Source organism: Canis lupus, unplaced genomic scaffold, assembly GCF_048164855.1.
Source record: "Canis lupus baileyi unplaced genomic scaffold, mCanLup2.hap1 Scaffold_116, whole genome shotgun sequence".
Lineage (NCBI taxonomy): Eukaryota > Metazoa > Chordata > Mammalia > Carnivora > Canidae > Canis > Canis lupus.
In genome coordinates this window covers 108,021-132,230 of record NW_027326486.1, presented here as the reverse complement: position 1 = coordinate 132,230, position 24,210 = coordinate 108,021, and the positions used below count along the sequence as shown (strand labels likewise).

The window sequence follows — 24,210 nt, the reverse complement described above, 5'->3', positions numbered from 1 at the left end:
AATGAGTTCTTAATATACCGCTATTGTAAATAGTGCTGAGAAAAGCATATGGTATATTGTTTATCTTTAATTATTTACTAAAGATATTTTAAATTAACAAAATTCATGGGTAAAAGGAATACATATTTTTCAATTGGGACTTAACCACCGAACTATCTGAAAAGTCAAAAACAACTTTAACCAGGAGTATGAGTACCATCATTCCTTATCTTCACAAAGCCTGCAGATGGAAAATGGGATTTTACTCCTTTTTTATTTTAGATTTTTTTTTTTTGACACAGAGAGAGCACCAGCAGAGGGGAGGGGCTGAAGGAGAAGCAGATTCCCCACTGAGCAGGGAGCCTCACCAGGGGCTGAATCCCAGGACCCAGAGATCATGACCCTGAGAGGAAGTCAGAAGCAGCCAACTGACTGGGCCACCCAGAGACCCCCTATTTCATTCCTTTAATACCTTCCCTGTAAAACATATTCTTTTGTATCTGATACACATATGTTGTAAATATTTTGCAAGGACATTCTCTTTTATTTTATTAATATTATTTTCTGATATACAGAGAGTTTTAATTTTTTATGTGGCTGAATCAACCTCCAGAACTCTTGCTTTTATTTTATTATTATTATTTTTTAAGATTTTCTTTATTTGTGAGAGACACAGGGGGAGAGAGGGAGGCAGAGCACAGGCAGAGGGAGAAGCAGGTTCCATGTAGGGAGCCCGACGTGGGACTCGATCCTAGGTCTCCAGAATCAGGCCCTGGGCTGAAGGCAGCGCTATACCGCTGAGCCACCTGGGCTGCCCGAACTCTTGCTTTTAAAGTCATTCTTAAGAATGGTCTTGGTCAACATAAAAAATGGGCATAGAAGCGTTCATGTTTTCTTCTCTTGTACTGTATTTTGCATATTTAACATTTTTAATCTGTATTCCATCTGGAACTTATTTTTATGAGATAAAATTCTAGCTAGTTTTCTCCAAATAGCAGATATGTCATCAACATTATGAATGATTCACCTTTTCCTACTAATATGAAATGTCACCAGCATCAAGTTACAAAGTCTTAACATATACTTAGGTGTTTGGCATTTTCTTATCTGTTCCATTCATTTATCTGTCTTTTCAGCTGTTAGTCAACGAAAAATTTGAAGAAATTTAAGGTACATTTTAATAACTGGAAGGTATTCTATAAAATTTTTTTTTTAAGTTTTCATTTTAGTTCCAGTTTGTTAACATACACCGTTGTATTAAGTTCAGGTGTACAGGGCAGCCCCAGTGGCGCAGCGGTTTAGCGCCGCCTGCAGCCCGGGGCGTGATCCTGGAGACCCTGGATCCAGTCCCATGTCAGGCTCTCTGTATGATGCCTTCTTCTCCCTCTCCCTCTGCCTGTGTCTCTGCCTCTCTCTCTCTGTCTCTATGAATAAATAAATAAAATCTTACAAAAAAAAAGTTCAGGTGTACAATATAGTGATTGCAAAATTTTTCTTAATTTTATCACAATGAAAAGAACAGAGACCGCACGTATAATAAGCTCAGAATTTCTAAAACCATAACGTTTCTATTGCGTCATGGAATACTGATAAACACGGGAAGAGTACACATTTTCAGAAAAATGAGACTTCCTATTCACAGTCAGAACCATCTACCCATTTCCAAATCTCCTTCCAAGGTCCCTCAGTAAATAATATAGGTACAAACTGTACACAGATAGAAGTCAGATACTGCCCTGTATCCAAAGTAATTCTGGGAATTACTTCTCTCAGCATGCACTCTTTAATAACATTGGTATAGGATGTCCATTAAAAACAAACTACTACATATACGTAATTTCATTTCTTTTTTTAAGATTTTAGTTATTCCGAGACACAGACAGAGAGGCAGAGACATAGGCAGAGGGAGACACAGGCTCCGTGCCAGGAACCCGACTGGGGTTCCCAGGACCCAGGATCACAACCTGAAACAAAGGCAGATGCTCACCCACTCAGCCACCCAGGCGTCCCCTTAATTTCCTTTCTACTACTGTTGAAAATCCGTTAAATCACATCAAAACTGTCTGTAAAGCGCTCCCTACGGAGATACGAAGGGGTCCAAAGGCAGCTGAAGACGTTTTGTTGCTCAGTGGGCCAGAGTAGACCCCAGGTAAGGTTCCACGACCTAGGTACGTGCTGCGGGGCCACCAGAAGAAAGACGGCCAAGCGCCCTGGGTGGTCACCCAGGGCTCAGCTCTCCAGACTCAGGCCAGCAAGGTGAGCGCCTCTCCCCGACCTCCTTGCCTCCTCCCCGCCAGCTGCAAAGTCCCTATCACCTGTTCCTCTGGTCTCCCAGCAACAGAATCCCCTGCCACTTTTGCTTTGTGGATCTTTCTGAGACCTGTCTGGGATGTGGTACCCAGGGCCCAGGTTGGCGAGTTTGGTACCACTCAGATGCCGCGGGCTGGGCGGCCCTCCGCCGCCCGATCTTGAAGCCCAAGGGCAGCTCGCCCCTCTTACCCGTGAAGCTAAACATGGTCTTCATCGCAAAGCTTTCAGGCTTCAGACACAGGTTTTCGCCGCCTCTACAGCTCAACACTTAGTGCTGGAGATAAGCCAAGCCGGCCTCGCGGCAACGTCCCAGCAACTGAGCACCGGGGTCCAAAATCTCTCTCTGCAGAACAAATGTACCCCGGCAATGCAGCTAAACACAAATGCGCCTGCGCACCTCAGAAACTGGCGTCACTCGCCTGCTCACAAGGAGCCCATGGCCAAGAGTGCCCAAAGCGCATGTGCCAGGAGGCCCAAGCCTCTCAAATCTCCGCGGCCCCTTGAGCTGGGCTGGCTTCCCCTCAAACGTTGCCGGGATGGCTGAGCATTATGGGACATTTGCAAAAGACTCTGGGGTGTGGAAAAGCAGTCTTCCGGGCCCCTGAGTGGCTCAGTGGTTGAGCGTATGCTTTCAGCTCAAGTCCTGATCCTGGATTTTGGGATCAAGTCCCGCACAAGACTCCCCCGCAGGGACACTGCTTCTCCCTCTCCCTGAGTTTCTCATGAATAAATAAATGAAATCTCAAGGAAAAAAAAAAAAACGTAGTATTTACATACGACTAGGGCTAGAGTGCATGAAAGCACGTTCCCCCAGAATACTTCCCTAACGAATGCTCTCCCTCAGTTTATTCCTCTTCCACATCCCTCGGGACCCCTGTCAGTCTCCATGGAATGCAGCGGATGCAGCCAACAGAAAACTGTTCTCATGGTCAGACTTGGCAATGTGTATCATCAAGTGCAAGCTCACAAGGGGAGAACAATTCACATTCCCTAGATGAAATGAAAACCCGTTTCTGCATGCCTCCTAATCCTCCCATTTGGCCCAGCCTTACGTTTACATTTTCTTTATTTTTAGTTTTTGCTGCTATTCCCCAATTGAACCTTTAATCAATCCAAGATTTAGTTTGCAGTGTGGTGCAACATTTAAGTTTTGTTTTTTTGTTTTGTTTTTTTGTTTTTTTTTCTGAGAGAGAGAGAGGTACAGAGGGTGAGGGAGAGAGACGGAGGAACAGGAGCTAAAATCAACAAACACGAAAAATAAAAATAAACAGAGGCTTAACCAACTGAGCCACACAGGCTCCCGCGCCCCAACATTTAAGAACTCTTTAAAAAAATAGCTATTTGCTTCTAAATAACCCATCTTTTCTCACCTAGCTTAAAATGCCACTTTATCATAAATTCTGTTATGGTTTTCTTTTTCTGGGTTTTACACTGGATTCAATTGACCAGTTGCCTTGTATCAATCAGTACTCTAGTATTTTAACTGCTTTATACATATGCTTTAGTATCCAATGCAGGTCCATAGTTCCCCTTCTTAATCTTCTCCTTCAGTATTCTCTTGGCGATATTTACCTCTATGCTACTGGAGATATATTTTTAATCACTATGCCAAATTTAAAGAATTCATGGAGAGAATTTGTAATTAGGTTAAGAGAATTAATGTTAACAGAATCAATCTCCCTGAATCAGTGTATTTAGATGTATGTTATGTCTTTGTGCCTAAGTCTTATTTGACATCCCTCCTTAGCTTCCAGGAGGTTTTTTTTTTCCCTTATGTAAATCCTGCATACACTTCGTGATGTATTTATATCCTGGCTTTTTCTTTTTTCTAATGAAGTGATATATTTTCTGATTATAACTTCTAAGTGGTCACTCTTTTGATATCTGTATATTTATTTGGTAATGAGAATAAAGCACATTTTAAACTACATGCTTGTTAACAAAAGTTGGCAGTTTCTCGTAGATACTCAGGGAAGGCACGAATTGGATGGGAAAGATTTCACCAGAAAGATATACATCGAAGAATGGTATGATGTGGTTGAAAAAAAAATCAAGTAAAATACAAACAGGATAGGCTGTTCATATTTATGTGTATGTGATACACACACACACACACACACACAGAGGCTGTATACGAATGTCTACAGAAACTCCTTTGAATGTGGTGGTAATTGATCCATTAATTAATTACAACTGGACTACAGGCGATATTCTGGGTGAGGCAGATAGAAAAAAGCAGGAGCAAACCCATGACAACAGCTAATACAAAACTAGCTACCCCTAAACTCACCAGATTCCTATTACATTTGTTAATGATTTTAAGGATTAACCAAAGTAGGAGCTGCCCCTGACTGGCTTAGTTGATAGAATATGCAACTCTTGGTCTTGGGGTTGGGAGTTTAAGCCTCCTGTTGGGACTATAGCCTGCTTAGAAAAGGGAGGGGGTGGGGGCTTAGTCAGGCATCTGCCTTCAGCTCAGATCAGGATCTGAGGGTCCTGGGATCAAGCCCCATATCAGGCTACCTGGTCTGTGGGGAAACTGCCTCTCCCTCTCCCTTTGTTGCTCCTTATCCTTGTTTTTTCTCTCTCTGTCAAATAGATCTCTCTCTCTCTCTCTCTCTGTCAAATAGATCAGTAAAATCTTTAAAAAAAAAAAGAAAGAAAGAAATTGACCAACAAAACCTAACAGAAGCCACTGTTGGCACAAGATGCACCAGCAAAATTGGGAAGTTTGGTGTCTGTTTTTACAGCAAGACAAACGCATAGATAGAAGTGTAGGCACTTATTTCAGAGGCCATTTAATGCCATTTTGTGCATGTAGGTCGCATGATTTGACAAGAAGTAGTTTGGAATGAGCAACCTAGAAACTAAGGGGGTCTGCATCTTCAGAAACTGCTGCTGGAATGAGCTACAGAACTCTGGAGACCACTAGGGTCCCTTCTGAGAGGGTGGCTAGTTCCAGGGCAGATCATGTTCATTGGTGGAGGAGCAATGAACAAAAACAAAGGAACAACAACAAGAAACCATTTCTTGGCCCTATTCAGCTTAGCTAGACCAAATGGTATTGGTGCGTGTGAATGATTGCAACTATGAGCATCAAGCATTTGTCTCTTACAGGTGCCAGCTAGAAAATTATCTTTTGTCCCCTTAGAATTCCCCAGGGTGACTTATGAGACCAGTAGAGGCTCTGTGTAGTGACAATTGACTAGAAGACTGACATTTCCTAACGCAACCTCCGATGAGAGGCAACGGCATTACTAGGCTATAAGGAGACAGGAACTCCACACCAGGACTCCAGGTAAGTTGAACAATTTGGTTGACTGTAGTGTTTTTGTATAGATCAGAGATACTCAAAGAGTATATGGTAGTCCAACTCTGAGCTTCTTTGTTCCTTGGTCGAATGCTAGGTGGATCCCCCAAAGACTTTCTCACAATCACCTGAAACCTAAGATTTCCAATTCCCAGACTTCTGTGGAAAACCATTTCGGATCTAGAACAGACATCCTCTAGAAAGTTCCTGATTAGAACTCCCATCCCCATGAGTCTCATGTATGTCCTGGTTCAACTTTGCTGCATACTCATTTGGTAGTTATACCAATGAAAATAACAAAGTGTTAGAGTAATGTATCTTTTATGATGAAAAGCAACTGAGATATGAATGCTTTACCAAATCCCTTAGCTCAGGTTTTCCAATTCTACTTCAGGGCTGTCATGTCTCCTCCTTTTAAGAGTTGCCAAGAAATTCACCACACACTTTCCATAGGGGCACCTGGCTGGCTCAGTCCATTAAAAGGCTTCGTTAAGGGAATCCCTGGGTGGCTCAGCGGTTTAGTACCTGCCTTTGGCACAGGGCGAGATCCTGGAGTCCCGGGATCGAGTCCCACGTCAGGCTCCCTGCATGGAGCCTGCTTCTCTCTCTGCCTGTGTCTCTGCCTCTCTCTCTCTCCTCTGTGTCTTTCATGAATAAATAAATAAGATCTTATAAAAATAAGGCTTCTTTAGCTCAGGTCAGGATTCAGGGGCCTTGGGGTTGCCCTGCCTCCAGCTCTCTGCTCAGCAGGGAGTCTACTTCTCCCCCTTCCTCTGTCTCCACCCCCATTTGTGTTCTCTCACACTCAAATAAATAAAAATCTTTTAAAAACAACCAACAGTTTTTCATAACTGTTTATTCATTCCTTTGGATATCTCTTCCCTTGCAGTCCACTCTATCTACCGAGGAAAACTGAATTTATGTCGTAATTAAACTATGATGAGAATTTGAGGGCTCCAGTGTGTTGAGGATGATCTGGGCCATAGTCTACTAAAAATCCCTGACCTGGGAGAACCACCTCAAAGGGACCACAAAATTAAATCAGAAACGTGTACTGAAAACCTGTATTCTGGCATTGTGGGAGTCAGTGAGGGAACAACAAACATGACATTGCGGTGTTCATGGAGTAGAGGCGAGTTTAATGCCACATTTAGGGTGAGCACAAAGGGCCTACGGAGTCATGTAAAAATAAGGGTAGTGACTCAGGGATGGATGCGCAGGAAGAAGCAATATCAAAGCTAAAACTTAACGAGTAGGGGTTAGCCAGTGAGAGGGAGAGAAGCACATTCCAAAAAGAAGGGATAGTGTATCAGTGAGGATCCAAACAAGAGACAAACCACTTAGTAATTTCAACAGGGAACGTTTAATATAAAAAATGATGAACTATAACAGGAGATCAACTATAAAGATGAGAAAAGAAATCCAAATACCCTAAGGTGCAAGATTACCCAAGAAAGGTTACCCAAATGGGTAAATCCCAAGGCTGGGATTCAGGTCTCATTGAAGGAGATGTCGGAACTGCAGTCAGAGTTGCCCGGCCAAAGCTAGTCCGTGCTACAAAGCATGCAAACAGGAACTACCCTTCAGGAGTGCAGGGAGTCCTGTCTGATAAATGGATGTATAGGGAGGGTCAGGGAACAATGAGCCCACCGACAAGCAGAGCAGTGCAAGGCCTCCAGTGTATCATATGCACATGCAGAAGGATGCAACAAACCCCGTAGGGATACAGCAGAGTTAAGACTAAGGACTGGATGCAGAGAGTGAGTAGGGTGTCAACAGCATTTGCTAGGGGCATGGTATCCATTTTAGAAAGGTCACTGGCTGAGGCCCGGACTGCATGCTCTGGAGTGCACAGCTGGGAAGAGTACTTCTGATGCTGGTGAAGCGGGGTTAGCAAGGGAGGAAGAGAAAGGAAGGAGATAGGAAGAAGAGAAGAAGAAGGAAAGGAGGAGGAGAAGGAGACGGAGAACACAAAGACGATGAAGATGAAGATGAAAGAAGACGAAGAAGAAGAAGAAGGGAAGCAAACCGGAACATGGGCCAGGGCCAGCGCTCAATCTCCAGGCTAACAGGAACAACCCTCTGGGACACAAATGAGTTGAGGTTGGTAATTGGATGCGCAGAGGAAGTCAGACATACAGGACTCAAACTTCTCTGCCATCCATCGTGCTTCAATCACACCTTCTTTAGCAACTTTGGACCCCCCCTCCCAAGTTACCTCTTCTGTGGTACTGTCTTCAGACTTCTCTGTCCCACCTTCTCATTACTATCTCATCATCATTTAGTAATTCTTTATATTTACTTCCACTGTTTAAAATACTATGTCATATCTGTCTTCCGATTGGACCCAGACTAATATAGAGGCCAGGGAGTTGCACTCTTTGGATTTGTCTTCTAGAGGATCTACCATAGAGAGCACAGTTGAACTGCAGCTCAAAATGTAGACAGCTGCTACATTTTCATATCCACCGTAGCACTCACACCAAGGCCTTGTGTCTCTGCTAGGCTGTGTCCAGCCAATGACTTAGCACAGAAGGAATACTAAAACCAAGTCATTTCTGTCTCCCGTAGGACCCCTCTACAGGCAAGCTTCTGATGGGGACTCAAGATCAGAAAACCCCGAGGGCCTGTGCTCTGATTCTCCAACAGGGGCTTGCCCTGAGATCCACGGTACAACTTTTCCCCACCACTGACACCATGAATAGCATAGGGTCTACTGGATCCTGTGACCAAAGCAGTGAGGACTCCTAAGCACAGCCTGCACCTGCTGCACAATTCATCTGCTCTGAGACCACTGAAGTCTTGCATTCCTTAGTTTCACCAAGGTGTATGGATGAAACGAGTACTCAATGTAGGACAAGGTTTCCCAACCTTGTACCATGGACATGGTGGATTGTTGTGGAGGCCTCTCTTGGGTATGTTTACCAGCACTCCTGACATCGACCCACTAGATGCCAGCAACATCCTCAGTTGTGAGGATCGGAAATGTCTCCAGACGAATCTATTGTTAGCAGTGTCTATAGCTAATAATACTGCATTGTATACTTAAACTTTGCTAAGAGGGTAGAGCTTATGTTAAGTGTTCTTACCAATTAATTAATTAATTAATTAATGAGACCAGGAAGAGACTTTGGGAGGTGATGGGTAGGACTATGGCTTTAAGGCATTGATGATTTCACAGAGGTCTATACTTATCCACAAACTCACTGAATTCGATACATTAAGTATGTACAGCTTTTGACATGTCAAAAAACAGGTCTCCAGACACTGCCAAATGCTCCCTGAGGAGCAGAATTCTTCTCCCACCACCCCACCCCCAACGCATTGAGAATTAGTGGCGTAAAATATGCTACCTCCAGAACCCAAAGAGGTCTCCCAGTTTCTGTCTTTGTGAAAAGGTATTCAAAATGTGGCAATTTTTCTTTCACTCCTGCGAGAATATCCTGGCATGCCCACTGGATGCCTCAAAACTTCACGGATATGTCAATTCATGCCGTCTTACCAAGGGCCCAAAGCGTTATAGCCTCTTACTGATCCTCATGTCAAATTAGCATGGTGTCAATATGATAGGCCAATGAGATATTCTGGGGATGTTCAAATGGTCTAGCTCCATGAGTTAATAAAACGCTGAGGCAAATTAAATGAATGAACACTTTGCCTATACTCTATGAATATGAACTATTTCTGATTCACTAGCGGACTAGAAAAGAATGCATTTGCCAAATCAGTGGTGACACATACCATGTACCTGACGTCTTATCAATCTGTTCTGGAAGCAATAAGAGGCGCACAATAACTATGACTGGAATTACTCTTTGTTTAAGTTGACAGTAACTACAGATATTTGCCACAATCTATCTTGTCTCTGAATGGGCCAGACTAGTGAATCAAGCAGAAATGTGATAGAGCTCACCAGCCTTTCATCCTTTAGCACTATCCCACTGCACCTCTGCTAGGATGCAGGGTTGTTTTTGGTATACCCTACCAAATGAAGGCTTGGAGACAGTTTCAGAGGTTTCTGCTTGGACTCTCTAAATTTTTTTTTCTCAGTTATATTTCCTTATTCAGGAGAGACACAGAAAGAAAGGCAGAGACATAGGCAGAGGGAGAAGCAGGCTCCCTGCTGGGAGCCCTATGTGGGGCTCAATTCCCGGACTCTGGCATCAAGCTCTGAGCTAAAAAAGAAAAAACTCACAATTTCAACAAGAAACACTTTTAGCTACTGTAAAATCATACAGAAAAAAAAAAACTATTGCAAATGACATCAATCTATATTACAAAGGATTCTGAATTATACTATACAATGTTCTTCACCTTGTCCTGTCAGAGTAATTGTTTTCTACCTAACCGATCACATGCTGACATTTTTCACTATACTTATAAATACTCTTCTTATTAAGTTAAACTTTCCGCCTTGAGAAATTGTTACCACTCTCGACCAAATACTAAGATTCACAAAAAAAAAACCTTACCTTTTAGCGTAGTCAACTGCATTTATATTTGCTTTTTCTACTAAAAATGCCACCATTTTCTCTTTTTTTTCATTTATAGCAAGTAAAAGCGGTGTGAGGCCATCCTGTAGGAGTGCAAACAAAATTTATAATTTACAAAATTACATATTTGGATAATGAATCGTAAAAATTCTGAACGATCCTGTAACTTAAACATGTAACATAGAAAGTAAATAAAATTAGCCCTTTCGTTCTCAGCCCTCCATGGTTTCACCAGCTGCTCCTTCTTTTTAAAATACTGCTTTCTCACGGAGCGTGGGTGGCTCAGTTGGTCAAGCATCTGCCTTCAGCTCATCAGCTCAGGTCATGATCCCAGGGTCTCAGGATGGAGTCCCACCTTGGGCTCCCTCTGCAGCAAAGAGTCAGCTTCTCCCTCTCCTTCTGCCCCTCCCCTCCACTCGTGCTCTCTCTCCTGCTTGCTCACTCTCTGTCTCTCTCAAAAACATAAAGTCTTTTTAAAAACTAAAATAAAAATAATAAAATAGACCTCCTCTTCCTCTTCAACAGATTACCTGCAGTCATTCCACAAACTCGCTTCAAACATTGCCTGGCTCCAAGAATCTTTGCTTCGCTCACAATATATATCATGGTATACCCTAGTTATTTTCTTCTGCACCATCTAAACCAAAAGATTCTAGAGGGGAGGGGTTATTTTTTATCTCTGTATCTCCACTCTCTAAAACACAGTAGTAAATATTTAAAGTATCGTTACTGATTTTAATGGATATCTCCGGAGTAGTGTTTCTTCAATTATATTCCAAAGAACACATGATTTGCAAGAGATACTGTGCCCCAAAAGAAAGATTCAATGATCATCTATGTTTGTGAAACATTACAAAACTGCACTATACATCTAGCACAAATGAACCCCATTTACATTTGCTTATCCCCATTTGACAATTCCTTCTTTTGTAGCAAACATTAATACTTGAGAAACAAGAGTTCCCAGGGATATAGTTTTAAGAACTTTCCAATAAAGGTAAGGGTTTTCTCCAGGTTGTACAAACTTGCTGGATTCTCATCTATCAATGGTATGGGGATCCCAGATGTCAACATAAAACACTCCAGCTCCAAATGAGTCACTAAGGAGATGGACTCTGAATGAAAAGAGCTAGGTTTCAGGGCAGCTGGGTTGTGCAGGCAGTTGAGGGACGCTTGGTTTTGTCTCAGGTGTGATCTCAGGGTCGTGGGATCCAGCCCCACATTGGATTCGGGGCTCCCCTGGCACTGAGCACCAAGTCTGTTTAAGACACTCTCTCTCCCTCTCCCTCTCCACCTCCCCCACCCCCACAAGCCTGTGCATGTGTGTGCTGTCTCTCTAAAATGCATAAAGAAACCTTTTAAAAATTAAAAAGAAAAGTAAATAAATAAAAATAAAAGAAAGAAGCTTCAAATGAATTTTGACCACTTAATACTAAATAATCTTTGGTTAAGGTGGGCCCACAATGAGATGAGCACTCGGTGTTATTCTTTATGTGGGCAAATTGAACTCCAATAAAAAATTGTGGGTTTTTTTGTTTAAAATAAAAAATAAGAACAATAAAATATTAAAAATAAATAACTAAATAAATAGTCCTTGGACTTTCTCCTATTATACCATGATAAAGTTTTTTCTTAACTGTTAGAAAGCTCAGTATGAGATTTTTCTCATTTTTACCCTTTTATTCAAATTCAGTTCCATACAACATACTATTAGTTTCAGAGGTAGAAGTCAGTGGTTCCTCAGTCTTATGTAACACCCAGGACTCATTCCATCATGTGCCCTCCTTAATGTCCATCACCCAGTTATCCCATCCTTCCACTCCACCCCTCCAGTGACCTTCAGTTTGGCTCCTATGATTAAGAGTCTCTTAGGCTTTGTCTCCCTCAGTCTCTCTGGTTTAAGTTTTTCTCTTCTTCCCCTTCTCCTCTGTCTTGTTTCTTAAGTTCCACATATGAATGAGATCATATGATAATTGTCTTTCTCTGACTGACTCAGGGTATTACGCTAAGTGAAATATGTCAATGAGATTTTATTCTCAACTATACTCATTCTGAGAACCTAATGCACATCTACTTCTAAAAAAACCGGTTTGTATTCTAGTTTCTATTATCATTGCTATTTTTGATTATTTATAATTTAGGCTAAGTGTAAATCAGAAATAAAAATGTCATGACTTACCAATAAAAATTCTAATACTAGATGAGCACTGGGTGTTTACATGTTGGGAAACTGAGATTAAGTAAAAACTATTAATCACAAATTCTAATACTGCTTTATACGGATTATTTTTAGTATAATAAAAGCTACTATGTAAATTGAGTATTTAGGGAATAATACCAAGGAGAAAGAGAATACTGTCTGGAATATGCATAATCTATCCAAGCAGAACCAGGATTAACCTCACATGGCTTACAGATATTCCAAAAGGTACATGATTACTGTACATATATAGAAAAAATGTTTGTAAAAAAAACGACTTTCAATTCCTAACTTAGAAAATTCATCCCGAGGCACCTGGGTGACTCAGAGGGTGAACATCATGATCCCAGGGTCCTGGAATCGAGCCCATATCAGGGTCCCCATAGAGAACCTGCTTCCCCCTGTGCCTAGCTCTCTGCCTCTCTCTGTGTGTCTCTCATCAATTACTGAATAAAGTAATGAAAAAAAATAAGGTGACAAAGAAACAGAAAATTCAATCCCAATCCTAAGAAATTAACATAAAATACAAAATATATATTATAAATTAATATGGAGTGTCTTGAAAATCTTGAAATCTTTGTCAACATATACCATAAAACAGTAATTGTAAACTCAATGGTTATGGAGGCAAAGCAGGTGACACGAGTCAGTGAAGACCCTAGGCGGGGACACGAGCAAACTGGAGACACACGCCTCCTATAAAGGGACAGCCTCTGCACAGCATACCAAACAGCAGCATGGGCTCAAGGTACCAGAAGTGATCTGTAAGAAAAGCTCAAAATCCAGAGTTCTACATGCGTGCCATAATTTTAAGTGTTAGCTCAACTGACAGTGGAAACTAAATACATCCAGGGGCTACATTTAGTCTATAGCCTACTTGTGTTTTTCTATTTGCTGTGACTGTTTCCAATGGCCGTGCGTAAAACAAATACTTGGACATCAAACCTTTCCTAAAGCATCAGGATCATGTTTTACCAACAAATTAGGCCCCACCTTCTAAGGAAAATTGCTGTGAAGACTCATTAACACCTACTGTCAGAATTTTCCAATGCTTGTTTCAACTACAATCTATTTGTATTTACTTCCCTCACATTGCTAACCGAACAGACAGGAGTTCAGAGGAATGCTGAAGCAAAGTTATTAAAACAATTACCATCTATATTGTCACTAACTACATGCTGAATGTTTAACACAGTAGTGATTATGCACTATGCCAGGGCCCTATGAATTTGAAAGACATCCTAAGATAGTCTATCGTACAGCTTCAACTAAAAAAGAAGGTTCACGGATTTCTACTGCTGCAATTGGGAAAACCCTGCTTGTAATAATCAGAATGGTAGCAAAACACGTAAAATCTTTAAAGGGTCAGACTCTACTTATTAAAAGACTACTCATAAAGACTTCCCATCTGGGTGCCGGTGAATGACTGATAGTTGGAAGAAAAGGTAATTATTTTTCAAGCCAACGAGATGACCAATAATTTTCATCTGTAATTCTCAAAGAGATACAGACAGATGAAAGGCTAATGTTGGAGAGAGTGGAAGGAAGTAGCCAGTATCCAACTTCAGTTAAATCTCTTCCAGAGATTTAATATTTTTACATCTCTAAATTTGTATATGTATACCTACCCATTCAGTAGTTGTTAGCCAAGAGTTGTATCAGAATCTCAAAACCCTATTTCCAAATTTCTGCGTACACACGTTATTGGATTCACTCCATCGAAATCTTCACGGGACAGTTTAGGCTTGTAAATTCTTTTAAATTCCCTAGTTGACTGTGATTCACCAGCACAAGTCTAGGTGAGAAGTAGTACAGTACACAACCATGCCAGTCTCCCCTTTCACCTATGTGGCCAATTCTCCCTATCACTTGAGGATTCAGCCAAAAACTGAAATGAGTCACTTATCAAACCTGCATTCAATTTCCATGGCTAGAGGTAGAACAAGGTCTAGTAAACTCAAAATGCAACTTGATTCCATTATTTACACACTCCTTACTTCCTTCCCATCAAGACATTCTAGATTTGCAAGCAGAGTTTAGATTCGTATCTAAGTGGCTATAGCTGCAAAATACTATACTGTGTTCTTTCCTCTGCTTGTCCACTTTTTGTTTTTTTTTTAAGATTTCTATTTATTTATTCATGAGAGTCTGAGAGAGAGAGAGAGACAGGCAGAGACATAGGCAGAGGGAGAAGCAGGCTCCTCCATTCAAGGAGTGCCATGTGGGACTCGATTCGGGAGACCATGGGATCATGCCCTGAGCCGAAGGCATATGCTCAATCACTGAGCCACACAGGCGTCCCTTTTCGTGCCCATTCAACCACCAGTTTACTGCCAATCTGATGTCCTTAGAGTCCTCCTAGAATTGATCTCTATATAAGTTTACAACACACTCACGGGTTCGTAAAGTAAGAATTATTATCCCTGAAAATTGAAGACTCCTTACCTAAACATAAACACTGAAGAAAAACAAACACAATCCAAAAACCTTGTCTTGATATTTCCCCTCACTTGCCAAATGTCTAAATCACTCTGCATGTTCCTGACTGCTTTCTCCTTTTCCCCTCTTTTGTCCCTCTTAAGTCAAGGCTGATAAAAGATAAACTCCGACCGTGTTAATAAATCACTTTTTGATCAAATAGGAACTTCTCAACAGCAGCAAGATTTGATATTGTAAAATACACTTGTTTTCTGTTTTAAGTCAAAGCCTATTTCCAAGGCAAATTTTGCTTTCCTCTGTTGTTTGACACTAAATAAGAAACAAACTGGGTGAGAAAACATTTTTGAAAATAAAGTTTCAGAACACATTCTGTGTTCTCATAAATATTTGCCATAAATACATAAAAGAAACTTGCCTTCTCTAATGCTTCTTTAGAGGTATCATTATTTAGGGGCAACTGAGTGGCTCAGTCCGTTGAGCATCTGACTCTTGGTCTTAACTCAGGTGATGATCAGAGTTATAAGATCCAGCGCTGCGACAGACTCAGCGCAAAGTCTACTTCAGATTCTTACTCTCTTTCTTTTCCCTCTGCCCCCACAACATCCCCTGCTTGTACATGCTCGCTCACTTCCCCCCAAAAAATAAAATCTCACGGCTGAGTAATACTCCATTGCGGACATATACCACAGATTACTCAACAATTAGAAACAATAAATACCCACCATCTGCTTCAACATGGATGCAACTGGAGGGTATTATGCTGAGTGAAGTAAGGCAATCGGAGAAGGACAAACATTACATGGTCTCATTCATACGGGGAATAGAAAAGAGTGAAAGGGAATAAAGGGGAAAGCAGAGAAAACGAGTGGGAAATATCAGTGAGGGGGACAGAACATGAGAGACTCCTAACTCTGGGAACCAAACAAGGGATGGTGGAAAGGGAGGTGGGTGGGGGGTTGGGGTGACTGGGTGACGGGCACCAAGGGGGGGGCACTTGACGGGATGAGCACTGGGTCCTGTGCTCTTTGTTGGCAAACTGAACCCCAACTAAAAAAATTTTTAAAAAGAAAAAACTAAAAGATAAAATAAGTACATAAACCCCAGAGTGTGAGGTGAAAAAAATAAATAAATAAAAAAGCTTAATTAAAAAAAGGAAGGCAGGAAGGAAGAAGTATTATGGTAAGCCTGGGGGGCTCAGTGGGTCAAGCATCTCTCTCTGGTTATGGTCACGATCCCACTCCTGACATCAAGCCCCGTGCATCAGGCTACCTGGCTCAGTGGGAAGGCCTCTTCTTCCCCTACCTCTGCTCTTTCCTCCCTACTCATGTTTGCTCTCTCTCATATAAATACAATCTTCAAAAATAAAAAGTGTTGTTATTTAAAGCAAAAGCTTAGACAGTTATTTCAAAATATTTTCATCCAGGAAATGCTTGAGCTTCCAAATATGAAAAATCGACCCTATCTATGGCACACAACAGTGTTTCTGCAAGGGCAGTGACTGAATGTAATGCACGTCAAAGAAAGCACAGGGAGACTGGCAAGTGTGGTCATCACCAGCTCCCCATGCACACCTACCACCCCACTGAGGAACTACATAGGCTGAGCAGGAGCTACTCTCTGGAATGGGAGGCCTCACCGTGGTACATGGCTGGCAGAGTGGCTACCAGCACAAGCAGATACCACCTGTAGGATGTCATGACCTGATCCCCCTGCTCTCATCTTCTGAACCTTAGGGCCTAGAGTGCCCAAGGCCTATTACAACCTGCTGCTTTCTCCTCCCATTTACATTCACCCAAGCTACTCCTCTGGGTCACGGTCTCCTACTCATCCCCAGAAGCATCCATTTCCTAAGCCCCTGCACACCTTTCGGCCTCCATCATCACCACACTCCCCTCTAGGCCTTCAATCCTTTGTGGGCTCTGAGGGTACCATCTACTCCCAGGCACAAAGGGGAAGATTTTCTTTCTGGGGTGGAAAGGTTGCTAGCAGACAAAATGTTGCCTTTCTACAGGCATTACTTTTCTCTTTCCCTGCCCCTGCCTTAGTTTTCCAGTTGTTTCCAGGATGACAGGACCTGCTGTATAAAATTCAGTGCCGATGTCTTCATATATATGTGTACATATACAAAGAAAACATTTGCAGCTATTTTTATTTATTTACTTATTTATTTATTTATTTATAATGTAAAATACGTTGTAAAAAAAAAAGTTGACCTGTACCTTGTTTCTGATCTCCATATTTACTTTCTTTAAAAGTAGTTTCTGTGCTATTGTGACATTGTCCCCTAATGCTGCATAATGGAGAGCAGTGTTGCCCTTGATGTCTTTTAGATCAGGATTAGCACCATGTTTCAGCAGAATATCTACACATGCCTCATCTTGGGATTGTACAGCCTGTGAGCATTACAACAAGAAACAGAATGTAAATTCTGGGAACTGAAAGGAAACATGCCACAAGTTTCACCAATGAGTTATGTTTAAATGCAAGAAATGTTCATTCCAAGGACTTCAATCCAATCCATCTCAGGCAGATATACCTGTCACCACGCACCTTCAGTAGAGCGGTCGTGTTTTCAACATCACGGAGGTTTAGCTGGCATTTCCGATCTACCAGGAGCTTCACCATATCTTCATGGCCATTGGCACAGGCCAAGTGGAGACAACTCCTGTGAGTGTGAAAGGGCTTGTCAGGATTACAGTGTACCTTTTCAAAAATTGCTAATCAATTCATAGAATTGTAAATGTTAAATACTGCTTATTCTCATGACTCCAAAACAAAGAATTAGTTTACTTCAGACTTCTCTGTCCCACCTTCTCATTACTATCTCATCATCATTTAGTAATTTTTTATATTTACTTCCACTGTTTAAAATACTACGTCATATCTGTCTTCCGATTGGACCCAGACTAATATAGAGGCCAGGGAGTTGCACTCTTTGGATTTGTCTTCTAGAGGATCTACCATAGAGAGCACAGTTGAACTGCAGCTCAAAATGTAGACAGCTGCTACATTTTCATATCCACCGTAGCACTCACACCAAGGCCTTGTGTCTCTGCTAGGCTGTGTCCAGCCAATGACTTAGCACAGAAGGAATACTAAAACCAAGTCATTTCTGTCTCCCGTAGGACCCCTCTACAGGCAAGCTTCTGATGGGGACTCAAGATCAGAAAACCCCGAGGGCCTGTGCTCTGATTCTCCAACAGGGGCTTGCCCTGAGATCCACGGTACAACTTTTCCCCACCACTGACACCATGAATAGCATAGGGTCTACTGGATCCTGCGACCAAAGCAGTGAGGACTCCTAAGCACAGCCTGCACCTGCTGCACAATTCATCTGCTCTGAGACCACTGAAGTCTTGCATTCCTTAGTTTCACCAAGGTGTATGGATGAAACGAGTACTCAATGTAGGACAAGGTTTCCCAACCTTGTACCATGGACATGGTGGATTGTTGTGGAGGCCTCTCTTGGGTATGTTTACCAGCACTCCTGACATCGACCCACTAGATGCCAGCAACATCCTCAGTTGTGAGGATCGGAAATGTCTCCAGACGAATCTATTGTTAGCAGTGTCTATAGCTAATAATACTGCATTGTATACTTAAACTTTGCTAAGAGGGTAGAGCTTATGTTAAGTGTTCTTACCAATTAATTAATTAATTAATTAATGAGACCAGGAAGAGACTTTGGGAGGTGATGGGTAGGACTATGGCTTTAAGGCATTGATGATTTCACAGAGGTCTATACTTATCCACAAACTCACTGAATTCGATACATTAAGTATGTACAGCTTTTGACATGTCAAAAAACAGGTCTCCAGACACTGCCAAATGCTCCCTGAGGAGCAGAATTCTTCTCCCACCACCCCACCCCCAACGCATTGAGAATTAGTGGCGTAAAATATGCTACCTCCAGAACCCAAAGAGGTCTCCCAGTTTCTGTCTTTGTGAAAAGGTATTCAAAATGTGGCAATTTTTCTTTCACTCCTGCGAGAATATCCTGGCATGCCCACTGGATGCCTCAAAACTTCACGGATATGTCAATTCATGCCGTCTTACCAAGGGCCCAAAGCGTTATAGCCTCTTACTGATCCTCATGTCAAATTAGCATGGTGTCAATATGATAGGCCAATGAGATATTCTGGGGATGTTCAAATGGTCTAGCTCCATGAGTTAATAAAACGCTGAGGCAAATTAAATGAATGAACACTTTGCCTATACTCTATGAATATGAACTATTTCTGATTCACTAGCGGACTAGAAAAGAATGCATTTGCCAAATCAGTGGTGACACATACCATGTACCTGACGTCTTATCAATCTGTTCTGGAAGCAATAAGAGGCGCACAATAACTATGACTGGAATTACTCTTTGTTTAAGTTGACAGTAACTACAGATATTTGCCACAATCTATCTTGTCTCTGAATGGGCCAGACTAGTGAATCAAGCAGAAATGTGATAGAGCTCACCAGCCTTTCATCCTTTAGCACTATCCCACTGCACCTCTGCTAGGATGCAGGGTTGTTTTTGGTATACCCTACCAAATGAAGGCTTGGAGACAGTTTCAGAGGTTTCTGCTTGGACTCTCTAAATTTTTTTTTCTCAGTTATATTTCCTTATTCAGGAGAGACACAGAAAGAAAGGCAGAGACATAGGCAGAGGGAGAAGCAGGCTCCCTGCTGGGAGCCCTATGTGGGGCTCAATTCCCGGACTCTGGCATCAAGCTCTGAGCTAAAAAAGAAAAAACTCACAATTTCAACAAGAAACACTTTTAGCTTCTGTAAAATCATACAGAAAAAAAAAAACTATTGCAAATGACATCAATCTATATTACAAAGGATTCTGAATTATACTATACAATGTTCTTCACCTTGTCCTGTCAGAGTAATTGTTTTCTACCTAACCGATCACATGCTGACATTTTTCACTATACTTATAAATACTCTTCTTATTAATAAGTTAAACTTTCATCCTTGAGAAATTGTTACCACTCTCGACCAAATACTAAGATTCACCAAAAAAAAAAAAAAAAAAAAAAACCTTACCTGTTAGTGTAGTCAACTGCATTTATATTTGCTTCTTCTAATAAAAATGCCACCATTTTCTCTTTTTTTTCATTTACAGCAACTAGAAGCGGTGTGAGGCCATCCTGTAGGAGTGCAAACAAAATTTATAATTTACAAAATTACATATTTGGATAATGAATCGTAAAAATTCTGAACGATCCTGTAACTTAAACATGTAACATAGAAAGTAAATAAAATTAGCCCTTTCGTTCTCAGCCCTCCATGGTTTCACCAGCTGCTCCTTCTTTTTAAAATACTGCTTTCTCACGGAGCGTGGGTGGCTCAGTTGGTCAAGCATCTGCCTTCAGCTCATCAGCTCAGGTCATGATCCCAGGGTCTCAGGATGGAGTCCCACCTTGGGCTCCCTCTGCAGCAAAGAGTCAGCTTCTCCCTCTCCCTCTGCCCCTCCCCTCCACTCGTGCTCTCTCTCCTGCTTGCTCACTCTCTGTCTCTCTCAAAAACATAAAGTCTTTTTAAAAACTAAAATAAAAATAATAAAATAGACCTCCTCTTCCTCTTCAACAGATTACCTGCAGTCATTCCACAAACTCGCTTCAAACATTGCCTGGCTCCAAGAATCTTTGCTTCTCTCACAATATATATCATGGTATACCCTAGTTATTTTATTCCGCACCATCTAAACCAAAAGATTCTAGAGGGGAGGGGTTATTTTTTATCTCTGTATCTCCACTCTCTAAAACATAGTAGTAAATATTTAAAGTATCGTTACTGATTTTAATGGATATCTCCGGAGTAGTGTTTCTTCAATTATATTCCAAAGAACACATGATTTGCAAGAGATACTGTGCCCCAAAAGAAAGATTCAATGATTGGGATCCCTGGGTGGCGCAGTGGTTTGGCGCCTGCCTTTGGCCCAGGGCGCGATCCTGGAGACTCGGGATCGAATCCCACGTCGGGCTCCCTGCATGGAGCCTGCTTCTCCCTCTGCCTGTGTCTCTGCCTCTCTCTCTCTCTCTGTGACTATCATGAACAAATAAATAAAATCTTAAAAAAAAAAAAAGAAAGATTCAATGATCATCTATGTTTGTGAAACATTACAAAACTGCACTATACATCTAGCACAAATGAACCCCATTTACATTTGCTTATCCCCATTTGACAATTCCTTCTTTTGTAGCAAACATTAATACTTGAGAAACAAGAGTTCCCAGGGATATAGTTTTAAGAACTTTCCAATAAAGGTAAGGGTTTTCTCCAGGTTGTACAAACTTGCTGGATTCTCATCTATCAATGGTATGGGGATCCCAGATGTCAACATAAAACACTCCAGCTCCAAATGAGTCACTAAGGAGATGGACTCTGAATGAAAAGAGCTAGGTTTCAGGGCAGCTGGGTTGTGCAGGCAGTTGAGGGACGCTTGGTTTTGTCTCAGGTGTGATCTCAGGGTCGTGGGATCCAGCCCCACATTGGATTCGGGGCTCCCCTGGCACTGAGCACCAAGTCTGTTTAAGACACTCTCTCTCCCTCTCCCTCTCCACCTCCCCCACCCCCACAAGCCTGTGCATGTGTGTGCTGTCTCTCTAAAATGCATAAAGAAACCTTTTAAAAATTAAAAAGAAAAGTAAATAAATAAAAATAAAAGAAAGAAGCTTCAAATGAATTTTGACCACTTAATACTAAATAATCTTTGGTTAAGGTGGGCCCACAATGAGATGAGCACTCGGTGTTATTCTTTATGTGGGCAAATTGAACTCCAATAAAAAATTGTGGGTTTTTTTGTTTAAAATAAAAAATAAGAACAATAAAATATTAAAAATAAATAACTAAATAAATAGTCCTTGGACTTTCTCCTATTATACCATGATAAAGTTTTTTCTTAACTGTTAGAAAGCTCAGTATGAGATTTTTCTCATTTTTACCCTTTTATTCAAATTCAGTTCCATACAACATACTATTAGTTTCAGAGGTAGAAGTCAGTGGTTCCTCAGTCTTATGTAACACCCAGGACTCATTCCATCATGTGCCCTCCTTAATGTCCATCACCCAGTTATCCCATCCTTCCACTCCACCCCTCCAGTGACCTTCAGTTTGGCTCCTATGATTAAGAGTCTCTTAGGCTTTGTCTCCCTCAGTCTCTCTGGTTTAAGTTTTTCTCTTCTTCCCCTTCTCCTCTGTCTTGTTTCTTAAGTTCCACATATGAATGAGATCATATGATAATTGTCTTTCTCTGACTGACTCAGGGTATTATGCTAAGTGAAATAAGTCAATGAGATTTTATTCTCTACTATACTCATTCTGAGAAGCTAATGCACATCTACTTCTAAAAAAACCTGTTTGTATTCTAGTTTCTATTATCATTGCTATTTATGATTATTTTATAATTTAGACTAAGTGTAAATCAGAAATAAAAATGTCATGACTTACCAATAAAAATTCTAATACTGAATGAGCACTGGGTGTTTACATGTTGGGAAACTGAGATTAAGTAAAAACTATTATTCAAAAATTCTAATACTGCTTTATACGGATTATTTTTAGTAAAATAAAAGCTACTATATAAATTGCGTATTTAGGGAATAATACCAAGGAGAAAGAGAATACTGTCTGAAATATGCATAATCTATCCAAGTAGAACCAGGATTAACTTCACATGGCTTGCAGATATTCCAAAAGGTACATGATTACTGTACATATATAGAAAAAATGTTTGTGAAAAAAAACGACTTTCAATTCTTAACTTAGAAAATTCATCCCGAGGCCCTGGGTGACTCAGAGGGTGAACATCATGATCCCAGGGTCCTGGGATCGAGCCCATATCAGGGTCCCCATAGAGAGCCTGCTTCCCCCTGTGCCTAGCTCTCTGCCTCTCTCTGTGTGTCTCTCATCAATTACTGAATAAAGTAATGAAAAAAATAAGGTGACAAAGAAACAGAAAATTCAATCCCAATCCTAAGAAATTAACATAAAATACAAAATATATATTACAAATTAAATATGGAGTGTCTTGAAAATCTTGAAATCTTTGTCAACATATACCATAAAACAGTAATTGTAAACTCAGTGCTTATGGAGGCAAAGCAGGTGACACGAGTCAGTGAAGAACCTAGGCGGGGACACGAGCAAACTGGAGACACACGCCTCCTATAAAGGGACAGCCTCTGCACAGCATACCAAACAGCAGCATGGGCTCAAGGTACCAGAAGTGATCTGTAAGAAAAGCTCAAAATCCAGAGTTCTACATGCGTGCCATAATTTTAAGTGTTAGCTCAACTGACAGTGGAAACTAAATACATCCGGGGGCCACATTTAGTCTATAGCCTACTTGTGTTTTTCTATTTGCTGTGACTGTTTCCAATGGCCGTGCGTAAAACAAACACTTGGACATCAAACCTTTCCTAAAGCATCAGGATCATGTTTTACCAACAAATTAGGCCCCACCTTCTAAGGAAAATTGCTGTGAAGACTCATTAACACCTACTGTCAGAATTTTCCAATGCTTGTTTCAACTACAATCTATTTGTATTTACTTCCCTCACATTGCTAACCGAACAGACAGGAGTTCAGAGGAATGCTGAAGCAAAGTTATTAAAACAATTACCATCTGTATTGTCACTAACTACATGCTGAATGTTTAACACAGTAGTGATTATGCACTATGCCAGGGCCCTATGAATTTGAAAGACATCCTAAGATAGTCTATCGCACAGCTTCAACTAAAAAAGAAGGTTCACGGATTTCTACTGCTGCAATTGGGAAAACCCTGCTTGTAATAATCAGAATGGTAGCAAAACACGTAAAATCTTTAAAGGGTCAGACTCTACTTATTAAAAGACTACTCATAAAGTCTTCCCATCTGGGTGCCGGTGAATGACTGATAGTTGGAAGAAAAGGTAATTATTTTTCAAGCCAACAGAGATGACCAATAATTTTCATCTGTAATTCTCAAAGAGATACAGAGAGATGAAAGGCTAATGTTGGAGAGAGTGGAAGGAAGTAGCCAGTATCCAACTTCAGTTAAATCTCTTCCAGAGATTTAATATTTTTACATCTCTAAATTTGTATATGTATACCTACCCATTCAGTAGTTGTTAGCCAAGAGTTGTAACAGAATCTCAAAACCCTATTTCCAAATTTCTGCGTACACACGTTATTGGATTCACTCCATCGAAATCTTCACGGGACAGTTTAGGCTTGTAAATTCTTTTAAATTCCCTAGTTGACTGTGATTCACCAGCACAAGTCTAGCTGAGAAGTAGTACAGTACACAACCATGCCAGTCTCCTCTTTCACCTATGTGGCCAATTCTCCCTATCACTTGAGGATTCAGCCAAAAACAGAAATGAGTCACTTATCAAACCTGCATTCAATTTCCATGGCTAGAGGTAGAACAAGGACTAGTAAACTCAAAATGCAACTTGATTCCATTATTTACACACTCCTTACATCCTTCCCAT

At 41.1% G+C, this 24,210-nt stretch overlaps 1 protein-coding gene across 2 annotated transcripts in view; it reads right to left on the bottom strand.

Annotated features, from left to right (window-relative positions):
* The window catches only part of LOC140629753 (ankyrin repeat domain-containing protein 26-like), a 207,442-nt gene that overhangs the window by 125,199 nt on the left and 58,033 nt on the right, over window positions 1–24,210 (bottom strand). For both annotated transcript variants that reach the window (XM_072819336.1, XM_072819335.1), the window contains 4 exons: window positions 19,775–19,878; window positions 17,282–17,396; window positions 16,951–17,124; window positions 10,072–10,175 (listed from right to left, as the gene is read on the bottom strand). In XM_072819336.1, coding sequence (XP_072675437.1) covers window positions 10,072–10,175; window positions 16,951–17,124; window positions 17,282–17,396; window positions 19,775–19,878 — 497 coding nt within the window. The remainder of the gene's footprint in view (window positions 1–10,071; window positions 10,176–16,950; window positions 17,125–17,281; window positions 17,397–19,774; window positions 19,879–24,210) is intronic.